Here is a 12,223-nt window from a genome sequence, read left to right as displayed (position 1 = left end):
GAGACCACAGGCCCTAATTGGCTATAATCCTGTTTTCACTGTGTTAGTGTATCTACAGAGGAAAATTAGACATTGTTCAGGGTACAGGGAGAACTTATAGTGTATGTTAGAGGAATAAAAGTTCCTAAATGGAATTCTCTTTTGGAGTTCTCATATGAAAAAGAGGTCTTTTAAAAATAAAATTAGATGTAGGGAAGAACAATCTAGAATACAGTAGAAGGTCCCATATCTCCCACAACAGAGGCAAATTTTTATAGATTGATCCAGTCCAAGTGTTTGATTATTAGACAGTGTATATAAACAGTTAAAATGGGCTGTTGCTGCTTCCTGGATTCACCAATGCCAAACTGGTTATTAAAACTGTGAAATTAAAAAGAGAAAAGAAAAAAAGTAATATATTGAGATGGGGGAGGACTTTATTTTTGTGACTCACATGAATTTTGCATGAGTGGTAAGCCTAGAAATGGAATTATCCTTTTCATGGGAAACTCTGAGACAACTTTCATAAGCTTAACTTTTAAGAGCTCTAAAAACTTTTCTTCATCCAGTTGTGAATCAAGGGAGATTTTCCAATGCAAACTTATTTCCCCCACAAACATTAATGATTCAAATAGCAACCGCAAAACAATTTTAATGGTTGAGATAACTTGTCAAAAATGCAAAATATATATATTCATCTAAAACTGCTTTAATGACCACCTGCCTCTTCCAAGTTCATGGTATTAGACACATAAAAACTCATGTGATTCTTTTTCACCTATTTGTTTCTGTTAAACTTTGTGCTATCAAGTTGGGCTTTTCCATATTCATTCAAAGATGGGCTTCACATCTTTCTCAGATTTAATGTCTCCTAAAAGTTCTAAGTGGAAGAGCTTTATCAGCTCCTCACACAATCTTGGTGTCCTGAAGGTTCCTTAGTATCTGGCCAGAGGCAGAGATGCCATCAGCTAGCTGGTGGTGTAGGAGAGCTGTCATGGAATAGATGGTCTTATTTCCAAGCTACCCAGCCCTTTGGCTGCCCAGCCCTTTCAATCCCCTAGTGTTGGAGTCCTCTAAAAAGGGAAACAGTTGTTGAGTCTCTCCTTGTTCCCCCACCTACTGCTTGTATGGCCAGTGCCAGCCGGGTCACATTCCCCAGGGAAGTCAGGCACAGACCAGCTGCTTATATACTATTGCCCGGGAAATCCCAGTCTGCAGCCCGGACTGCCACCTGTTCTTCCCGTTTCCTCATGTCTTGTCTGTGTGTCTGATTTATTTTGTGAGCTTCTGCCTCCCTCAATTAGGATGTTTTCCTGTTCAACTGTTTTATTTCTATCTAAAATTATAATTGTTTTCAAAAAGATAATTCCAAATGTGTTCAATTTGTTAATTTTATTTCTAATTTGAGTGAGTGTCTGCTACATGTGATATTTACAGAATTGGGGCACTGTTTAATGTCTTCTATTAGGTTAGGGTAGAATTAGGGCATTTAGTACACATGTACATTCTTAATGTTTCATTTTTGTTCTTTGGAATAGAGGTTTTGGTGCATTTTGAGGGATGGAATAGAGAAAGGAAAAAATTTCCTTTCCTTAACTTTCAAAAAATTGCCAAGAAATGGTCTTGAGGACTATAATATCTTGTATCCGTAATTATTACTGGCTGGTACTAATGAAATATAAGAACTATTTAAAATGTAAAAACATCAAAGAACATTAATTTGAAAAAACCCTGTTTTTTCAGCCAAAAGATATTGCTCATTTTTGGGAACTAGGTGGAGGAACCTCTTTACTGGATTTAATCAGCATACCAATCACAAGTGACACCTTACGGTAAGTGTGGCCAGCTCCAGGAACAGTTGTTAGAAAGTATCCAGTGGAGACCACAGGATGAATATGAGTAGGCTTTTGTGAACCAGAATTTGTAGGGACAGTTTTATGTTGCTTACAGTTCACTTCCTTTCTATGTGCTTAAACTGTAATGCTGTCAGAGATTTTAAAAGAACCAAGGTTCTGGCCTGTGCTGAAGTGAAATAGTTGGCATTCCAACTAGTAACATATTTTGCAAGCCTGCAAACAAACAAAATACGTCAAATAACACTTGGGCAATGAATTCACTTGGCAAAAATAAATTTGAAAACAATTATTTCTAACACCCATCCAAGCGTGAGCTAATTCAGCCCTGAGTTTTTCCTGCAGCTGGACATTATGTCTACTTTGAATTTAATGCTAATTAATACCATTGAAGCTTCATCCAGGGGAAGTCTATGAGTCAGAGGAGGAAGAAAGTCTCTATTCGCTGACCTAAAAGAAACAGAACCTGAGGGAAAACCTCAAACTCTTTGGTGGTGTTTTCCTAACAATGACTCCCACACGTGGCCACATCAGATGTGGAAAACTGTCATCTTAGCCAAGGAAAACAAAATTTTTAAATCTGAAATATCTTACTCCTGTCAGAGTTTAACACAAACGGTTGCTGCTGCCTGGACCAAATACAAAGGGCTTGACAATTATTTGTTAAATTTCAGCCATTAAGATCTTTAGAGTATGGAATTATTTCTTGTTAACAGGATAATTGTTTTTCTATAACTAGCCGGTAATGTTGGCTGTATTTGTCCAGTGATTTTTTTTTCTTTTAAAGAAATATGATTTACTGTCTTTTACTTATTACAAACGTAATGTATGCTCATGTGGAAAACTTGGAAAAATACTGAAAGGTACATAGAAAGTAAAAGCATCCTCAATCACATGAAAAAGAACTATCAACATATTGAGGTATTTCTTCCAGTGTTTTCAGTGTTCATAAATATACTTTGTACAGGTATGGGATATTGTATGTATATAGATTTAGATCTTGCTTCTTCACTTATAACCACCATTTTCCCCTGACATTACTTTTCAGAATCATGGGATTTTACAGCTGTATAGTTTTCATTTGTCCTCCTTTAACAGAGACAAATAATCGAAGCTGCCTGGGAATTCGGGCAGCTCACGGTGGTGTGGTTGTGAAGAGATGGCGCGGACGGGGAGGAGCTGAAGGACCCAGAGCTGCCAGCCAGCCTGGCCTGAGGCTGGCAGGACTGAAAAGGCCGGGAGCAGCTCTTACCTGGCCCTGACTTGCACTTCACCTTGCCATATTACCTCACTTCCCTTCTCTAGACCTCATGGGCTTGTAGAAATTCTGGTTTCTGCAGGAAGCCAAACCTCTCCAGTTTCTTTAATGCCTCACTTTGTGAGTCCTTGGTCTTCTTTGCCTGGAACCCCAGGGCAGCTTGAGCCTGCTGTAGGAGAGAAGAGGGGTCAGGGTTATGATGAACAGAGGGCAGGGGCGCCATAGGCCTGGGTCCAGAGTAGCTTGCTGAGTGATGGAAGAATTCATGGAAAGCATTTCACTCCTCATGTAGCTGCAAATCTCAGAGTGTTTTGTGGCTGGAATTAATTTGACATATAATTTCCTTATGTTGGACGAAGCCCAGCCACCTCAGCAGCCGTACCAGTGCTCTTAGATACTGTTTATCTTTAAGATGCCTGTTCATAGAATAAGTGTAGATGCACTGAACATTTCCACAGACCTTAGATAATTTGTAACAGAGCATTTCCTGTGGTCCACTTCCCTGTTTTAAAAGGTCGTGTTTAAAAAAAAATGTTTTTAGCTGTCATTTGCTATGAAGGTAAAAGTAACACAGATATTTCCAGTGCACTGGCAACATAAATCTTAATCTTAGAAAAAAGTTGAATAATCCATTTCTCCTTTGCTTAAAACAAAGTTATTTTCATTTGGAAAAAATGATAAATTTTATGTTATATATATTTTACCACAGTTAAAAAAAGTTCAACCATAGTCCTCTCTTTTTTAAACATTAACCATACTAAAACTCTGAAAATATAGTATCCTCACTTATGTATATTCTGTTACAATTAAGCAAAACTGGTTCTGAGCTTATTAAAATGACATAGATGTAGTTGGCTAGAGAATTTAATGGCTCAATAATTTTATAGAAAATCTTGCTAATTAATGTCTAAAAAGACTACTTTCTGGATTTAGACCTATAGTATAGAATTTAGCCACTGTTCTGCTTTAATTACACAACACAGCTGATTTGCTCAAACTAAGCAAAATAACTTGACTGTATTATAACTAGCATGTATTATAATTCCTTGCTATATCTACTAGCAGAATGTTTGCCCTGTTGATCAAAAATATATTGGCCCATGATTATGGTTCTACATACTTATTATGACCATTTTCTGAAATACTCCTATATTTGTTTGTTCATTTTTTATTGTAAAATATCATAACATAAAATTCAGTTTTAGCCATTTTTAAATGTACAGTTTAGTAGCATTAAGTATATTCACGTTGTTGTGCAGCCACCACCACCATCCATCTCCAGAACATTTCATCTGCCCAAACTGAAACTGTACCCAATAAATAATAACTCCCTATTTCTCCCTTCTCCAACCCCTGGCAACCACCATTCTAGTTTCTGTCTCTATGATTTGACTACTCTAGGTACCTTATGTAAATGAAATCATATAATACTTGTCCTTTTGAGTCTGGCTTATTTCACTTAGCATAATGTCTTTAAGATGCATCCATGTTGTAGCATGTATCAGAATTCCCTTCCTTTTTAAGGCTGAATAATAGTTCATTGTATGTATATACCATGTTTTGTTCATCTCTTAACCCACTGATGGGCATCTGGGTCATTTCCCCCCTTTGGCAATTGTTAGTAATGCTGCTATGGACATTGGTATACAAATATCTATTTGAGTCCCTGATTTCAAAACACCCAGAAGTGGAATTGCAGGATCCTCTAATTTTTTGAGGAACCACTGTACTGCTTTCCACAGTGTCTGCTGTACTATTTTATATTCCCACTGGCAATGCACCAGGGTTCCAATTTCTCTATATCCTTACCAACACTCGTTATTTTCTGGGGGGTTTTGTTTATTTTTACTTTTATTTGTCATAGCTATCCTAATGGGTGTGAAGTGGTATCTCATTGTGGTTTTGATTTGGGTTTCTCTAATGATTAGTGATATTGGGCCTCTTTTCATATGTTTATTGGCCATATGTATACCTTTAAATAGAGAAGTGTGTATTTGAGTTCTTTGCCCTTTTTAAATTGGGTTGTTGTTGCTGAGGTTAGATTTACATGAACATGAGCACACATGCATGTGGTCACAGTGGTGGTGTGTGTGGTGGCCAGGGGTGTGCTTTCAGAGAGGCAGCAAGGTACAGCAGAAAGGCACGTGGCTCTGGATGTAAATACCAGCTCTACAATTTACTAGTTATATGAATCTGTGCCTCAGATTTCTAATCCATAAAATGGCCGTCATAACATCTTCTAGGAAGTGTTGTTGTTAAGAGTAAATAAGGTAGGTAGTCCTCCTAGCAAGGACCATCAGTAAATCTGTTTTCTTCTCCTTCACCAGGTTGTTGCATTGTTGCTGCTGCTGTGATTATTATTTTTGCTTCCCTTCTTTGGAGCACACAGCAAAAGTGGATCTAAATATGGCATTGTTGGACCCAATTACTTGCCGATTATTTGAACTGGATTATTACTAGTTCAAACAAAAACTTCAGTTGTGACACTTAAATATCACTAGGGAAAAGCACTAGAATAAATAAGGCTATAATTTTGGCATTTTTTTCTTAGAACATTGCTGGGGGTTTTTTTCTTAAACTATAGTGTTATTTTTAGAAAATAAATTTTGATATAGTATGGCTTCAAATAGTAATTATTTTGACTCTTTTTTTTTTTTGAAACATGTTTTTATTTCTTTAGGACATTTTCTATTGTTCTTGTTTTGGACCTTTCGAAACCTAATGACCTTTGGCCCACCATGGAAAATCTGTTGCAAGCCACAAAACTTCATGTAGATAAAGTGATGATGAAACTGGGGAAGAAAAATGCTAAAGCAGTTTCTGAAATGAGACAGAAGATATGGAGCAACATGCAGAAGGACCATCCAGTGAGTTACTGTTGGGATTATCCCTAGAATTCTTAGCCCCATATATAGTTAAAGATAACATCACAAACAACTTCTTTAGATTTTTATGCATGAGTTGAAATTCATTTCATGTAGATGAACCTGTTCACTGGAAAATTATAGCAATTTAATAAAACCTCAGTAAGGGCAAAACAAGGAAAAAGATTTCATATGTCTTCTTGTTAGACATCTACTGTGATTGTTATGGCATATTACACCAATCAAAAGGAATAGAGTTTTAAAGTAGTAGTTTGATACTGATTTTATAATCTCTGTAAAATGAAGATAAAAAACCAGGTTGTACAAATGTCACCTGGCAAAGGCTAGATAAGACTACAATTTTAAGCAAGGAATAGAATTTTAACAGCCTTTACCGTCACTATACTTTACATTCATTTAGTGTCTGTCACATAATCAATATCTTTTTATCATCTGATAATTAAACTATAAACTTGCAATATGATAACACAAGTAAGTCCTTTATATACAATCATGAATGTCATCTTCTAGAAAACCAAGAGCAGTATTTTATATTGCCCAGAGTTTATGTGAGTGCGTTTTACAAAGGTAATATCAGAACAAAACTGATAGTTTATGGTTCCCATGTATAAATGTTATTGTAACAAACAGTTAATACGAAATAATAAAAAAAAAAACAGGAAGGTGACATATTTAAGAAAATAAAAGGATACAACATGAAGAATAAATATCATAGTTTAGGGAATTGTCATTTCTAGTTTTATGCTTGAGAAATGTATTGATAGTTTAAGAAATTCAATATTGAAACAACCTCTATGTCAAGCAAACAATGTCAACATGGGAAGATTTAAAATGATATAAGTGGAAATTGATGAATACATAGTAATAAACAATTATAATGAATCAATGAAATACGTTTGTTAACAGGATCGTGAATTAATTGACCCATTTCCAATTCCTCTGGTCATAATTGGAAGTAAATACGATATTTTTCAGGTAAGCTCTTCCACTTCTAGTTGAGCTTGTTGTACTTGCATGCCTAGGCTTTATAGGAGAGGAACAAAAGTAATAATGAAAAGAGAAAAATGACTCTGGGAGGGAGAGGTCAAGGGGTCACACATCTTAAAGATTTTGGAAAAGAGGATATAGTTGGGAAAGAGAAAATAGGTAAGGAACAGTAAATACAGTGGAATGTGGGGATATGGCAGAAGATTTAGAAACTGAATCCAGTCCAGTCACCAAGGGACAGGGCCTATGTCCCAACTTTTAAAGCTAAGAAAGTAGAAAATTGGTTTCTTCTTATCTTTGCTTGTCAGAGAATCCTTGGGGTATTCCGCACTAGAAAATGTGTGCTTATATCTAAATTCTATTGAGCTAAGTGTTTAAACAAGGAAAGATCTGGTAGCTGCAGCTCTAGAAGGCTGCAGCTACTGTTCAGCTCTCTATAGAAACAAATGCCAAGGTAATGGAATCCTACTCAAGGTATGTTCCAAAAAATAAATAAGAAAATCTATTTCTGTATTGAATAATATGCACCTTTCTGCTACAGACACTAGTTGTCTCAACTTTTTTCTTTTTAATAACATATTTCTTCAGGATTTTGACTCTGAGAAGAGGAAGGTAATATGCAAGACACTTCGATTTGTTGCACATTATTATGGAGCATCATTAATGGTTTGTACGTTTCCTATCCTTTGGGTTTGAACGGACAGTAACAAATTTGGAAAGATTAACAGCTTGGTGCACAGTTATGAATGCTAATGCTTTTACTAATGCATGTCATTCTCTCCTTTCCCATTGCCTCAAAACCCTCTTGTTACAGAGTGTTTATAATGTATTTCTAGAACACACTCTGCTAGATGGCCTACCATTTCTTTGAAGCAAAAGTTCTAAATTTCTAATAGCCATAAACCCCCATCAATATTAAAGAGATAAATTGGTTGTTTATTTATTTATGTTTTAGTTTCCCCTTAAAAATTAGAATCTATGTTCTCTTAAAAGAAAAGAGAAAAAGACTAACAATTTTTTTAAAACTTAAACGCTGTTTGTTGTAGAGGTTAAAAATATGAACTTGGGAGTCATGCTGCCTGGGCAACCATTTACTAGATATGTGGGTGGTCTCAGACAAGTCACTTAATCTCACTGAAGCCTCAGTCTCCTGGTAAAATGGACAAAACAATACCTTCTTCATAGGGTTGTTGTGAGGATTAGTAGCCCGAGTACTGTGAAATGCTTAGCACAGGGTCTGACACAAAGTTCAGTAAAGGCTGGTTCTTTGTTTTTGTTTTTGCGGTACGCGGGCCTCTCACTGCCGTGGCCTCTCCTGTTGCGGAGCACAGGCTCCAGACGCGCAGGCCCAGCGGGCACGGCCCACGGGCCCAGCCGCTCCGCAGCATGCGGGATCCTCCCGGACCGGGGCACGAACCCGCATCCCCTGCATTGGCAGGCGGACTCTCAACCACTGCGCCACCAAGGAAGCCCAAGGCTGGTTCTTATAATTACTGTTACATCATCTTCCACAGCAGGACCAAATGTTGCTGGATATCCTCTAACACAATAAAACATAAACGCATTTTTTATTAAAAAAAAAAAAGGAAAAACTTTCTTCCCATTTGAATGGTCTCTTTTTCCCTCTAAATCAGAGGAACCTGTAGAAAACATGGCCTAGTCCCCAGCCTTCGTGGCTAGTATATTAAGATGAAAAGTAATAAATATCTGTATTTAAAATTTTTATACTTTTCAGAATGCTCCAAATATATTTTATTATGTATTTTCTTAAAAATCATTACCTTTTATGTTTGTACTGTATCTGCTTACATATTAGGTTGACAGAGTACTTCGGAAATATTCTTTTTTTAAAATTCTTTTTCATATTCTTTTCCATTATGGTTTATTATGGGATATTGAATATAGTTCCCTGTGCTGTACAGTAGGACTTTGTTGTTTATCCATTCTGTATATTATAGTTTGCCTCTGCTAATCCCGAACTCCCAATCCAACCTTCCCTCACCAACCCCCCCTTGGCAACCACAAAAATATTCTTTATTGTTTTGAAAAAGATATGATGAATTTAAAGTAAATTACTCATTCAGAGTACAGAAGCAAAGACCATGGATCTTGTAGTTTCTTACTTTCACCACTAGATAAGGCCCCATACTTACTTCTGGTTAGTTCGCTGAGGGAAATCCCTGTCTTTCTTTAGGAACAGATCACATTTGATGATCCATCAGGGCCAGTCTGGTCTTACGGATACAAATTTAGGTGAAGTCAGGTCAACCCAGGCCACAGCAGGCCTGCAGTTAACCATGGTTCAAAAGACCCTAGAAGGTCAGGGACTAGGGAAAGGATTTGAGACTCCTTCATCTCAGCTTTCAGTAAGCCAGAGGGTTCAGAGGTTGGGGTTATAAGAGCACTCTGGACCCCCAGGGGAACCATAAAGCTTTTCTAGCTTCCCACACCAAGAAGAAAGCAGCCAGAGTTATCAAAGCCCCACCTTTCAGTTTCACTTCCACTCTTACCCTACAGCCCAGACTTGGGTACTGCTTTACAAGGTTCAATGATACTCAGCAGTCTTTTTTTTTTTTAACACTATAGTTTATCCTTTATAATTCAGTCAAGAATACTGGTTTGATAGTATGAGCAATCTAATCAAGTTAACAAAAACAAACAAACAAACAAAAACATTGGTAAGTAGAACCACATTCAGTGGAGAGCCAACAGGATGTTAGGGGACTTAGAATTAAGATGTATGAGGAACAGTATAAAATTATATTCTGCCATCGGGATTGTGATAACACTCTTTAAACATTCGAAGGACTGATCCACGGAAGAGGGATTAAATATATTCTTTGCTTTCTTAGAGTCAATAACAAGGAATCAATAGAGCTTAGTTCAAATTAAGAAAGAAATTTCTAATGCTACCATTATCTGAAAATGGAATGAGTTGCTTTTGGAGATTATGAGTTCCCAGGCATTGAGTTCATAAGTAAAAGCTCTACAGCTATTTCTGGAGGATGTTTTCAAGGCAGTTGATGCAGCAGATGGGGGTGGGGTTGAGTTAGAAAACTTCCCACGTCCTGTGAAAGACATTTGTGACGAGGTTTTTTTCCTCACCATATAGGGAACATAATAGATAATATAATAATGATGATGATGAAAACTTGTGTTTTTAAAATTCAACTAAAGTTTTCATATTAGAAAATTGTCTCAGTGGAAGCCTAAAATTTTTCAATTTTTAAAAATAAATGTATCAGGGGCTTCCCTGGTGGCGCAGTGGTTGAGAGTCCGCCTGCTGATGCAGGGGACGCGGGTTTGTGCCCCGGTCCGGGAAGATCCCACATGCCGTGGAGCGGCTGGGCCCGTGAGCCATGGCTGCTGATCCTGCGCGTCCGGAGCCTGTGCTCCGCAACGGGAGAGGCCACAACAGTGAGAGGCCCACGTACCACATGCATGCATGCATAAATAAATAAATAAAACCTTACATATTCACATGAGTGTTCTCCTTTGAATGTTTTCCCTGGAGCCTGTTCTTAATCCAGAATGAATATTATCCTGAAAATTGAACTCTGTACATTATAATTACATCTCATTTTGGTTCAAGATTGTTTTTCCCACTTTCATACATCTTGGTCATTCTTATTTGGCTGGGTGACTTTGGTATTTCCAAAAATCAAATTAGTCTTAAAAGATTTGTAGGGTAACCATATGTCCTAGTTTCACCTGATTTCTCAGATTAATGATTAATAGTAGCCACCCCGTTTCGTTCTCTAAAATGTTCTGGTTATGATCATTCTAGTTATAGACCACCACTGAGAATATAGTAGCTTATTTTGCAGGTTCCAAAGGCAATTCAGAAGAGAAGTTAAAAAAAGGTTTTAGTGAGTATCAGTATCTGTTGGACTAATCTGCAACTCCCACATTAACTGCTTTGAAGACAGTCATATGCCCTTAGATGAAAAAGTTATTTATGATGCATACCTCCTACTTTTTTAACCAACCAGATTGCATTTTGGCAATGATTACGATCCATTTGTGGGAGTAGCGGAAATGATCAGTGCATAAAAACAAAGTCCATTCAATATCATGCACTCATGAAGTTTGAAGAGTAAGTTAAAACAAATTTACTGAGATTTTTCTTTCCCTTTATTCAAAGGTTTTGTTTTGCTTACTGAAACACAAGTATTGTTGGACAAATAGATAGTATTTCTCTCTGCAATCTGTACTTGTTCAAAGCCATATTTATTTTACCTGTTTCTGTGATCTGAAAGCAGAGCATGTAATTTATTCTCCTGATTTATTTTCTTTCTAGTTTACCAGTAAATCAGAAGCTCTATTACTAAAAATACGTGGAGTTATTAACCAGTTGGCATTTGGCATTGACAAAAGGTACTGTTAAAATATTTTTTAAATATCTTTTTATCTTTTTTTTTTGCTGTTGTTATTGTCTCATCTGATTATTGTTCTCACAAGTCTTTTGCTTCTTGACCAGGAAAGTGCCTCAGATGACTGTTCTTAGAGATAATTTCATATTGTCTCCTGCTTCTTATATTGTTTAAATATTTATCAAATTTTACAACTAAAATGTTATATAATACTTAGTTTGAGACTAGACAAAACAATGATACTATTATACTTGTTTCCCTGATTTCTTTTACTTCTTTTCCCTCATTTCAGTAGCCTTCCCGCTATTATCACTTTTTTATATTGATTAGAAGTGGAATCAATCATTTTAGTGTGCATTTTTCTTATCCTTGCTAACTTTCCTTGGTTTTGATTTGAGGTAATTTGGGTCTGTCATTTTTTTTCTCCTATAATACATTTATTAGTGCTCTACTTTAATTTTTGGAATCATATTAATATTCATTCATTCATTTTGAGCAATGCTGTCACCAGTGGCTAGATATAAAACTTGGCTCTTGTATTTACCATAGAGAGTGGCAGGATATTTGATTGCTAAACTTAATTGGATTCTTTTTTCTTCTTATCCATGTAGCAAATCAACATGTGTGGATCAGAATAAACCACTGTTTGTCACAGCAGGATTGGATTCTTTAAGTCAAATAGGTTGGTGAACTTATTAAGATTGTTCAATGGTTTTTTAATTGCTTATTGATTTTGTCCTACTCCCTGTTCACTTCATCTCCAACATCTCCTAACTCTAACCATCATTTCCGGTTTCATTATTGTTGCTGTTATTCTTTGTATACACAGTATTGATGCAAAATGCATCACATTGACATATTTGTGATGGAAGGGATGTTGTCACATAA

General features: G+C 36.5%; 1 protein-coding gene across 4 annotated transcripts in view; it reads left to right on the top strand.

Annotated features, from left to right (window-relative positions):
• The window catches only part of DYNC2LI1 (dynein cytoplasmic 2 light intermediate chain 1), a 49,069-nt gene that overhangs the window by 24,221 nt on the left and 12,625 nt on the right, over positions 1 to 12,223 (top strand). For all 4 annotated transcript variants that reach the window (XR_007470871.1, XM_049696000.1, XM_004265009.4 and 1 more), the window contains exons 5-10: positions 1,723 to 1,811; positions 5,771 to 5,957; positions 6,882 to 6,950; positions 7,551 to 7,628; positions 11,263 to 11,339; positions 11,947 to 12,017. Coding sequence is in view for 3 of the 4 variants with exons in the window: in XM_049696000.1 (XP_049551957.1) it covers positions 1,723 to 1,811; positions 5,771 to 5,957; positions 6,882 to 6,950; positions 7,551 to 7,628; positions 11,263 to 11,339; positions 11,947 to 12,017 (571 nt within the window). In the remaining variant the exon portion in view is untranslated. The remainder of the gene's footprint in view (positions 1 to 1,722; positions 1,812 to 5,770; positions 5,958 to 6,881; positions 6,951 to 7,550; positions 7,629 to 11,262; positions 11,340 to 11,946; positions 12,018 to 12,223) is intronic.

The sequence above is a fragment of the Orcinus orca genome, chromosome 13 (genome assembly GCF_937001465.1).
Source record: "Orcinus orca chromosome 13, mOrcOrc1.1, whole genome shotgun sequence".
NCBI classification, from domain to species: Eukaryota; Metazoa; Chordata; class Mammalia; order Artiodactyla; family Delphinidae; genus Orcinus; species Orcinus orca.
Note: the sequence above shows the minus strand (reverse complement) of the source record. Positions and strands in the feature narration are given on the sequence as shown.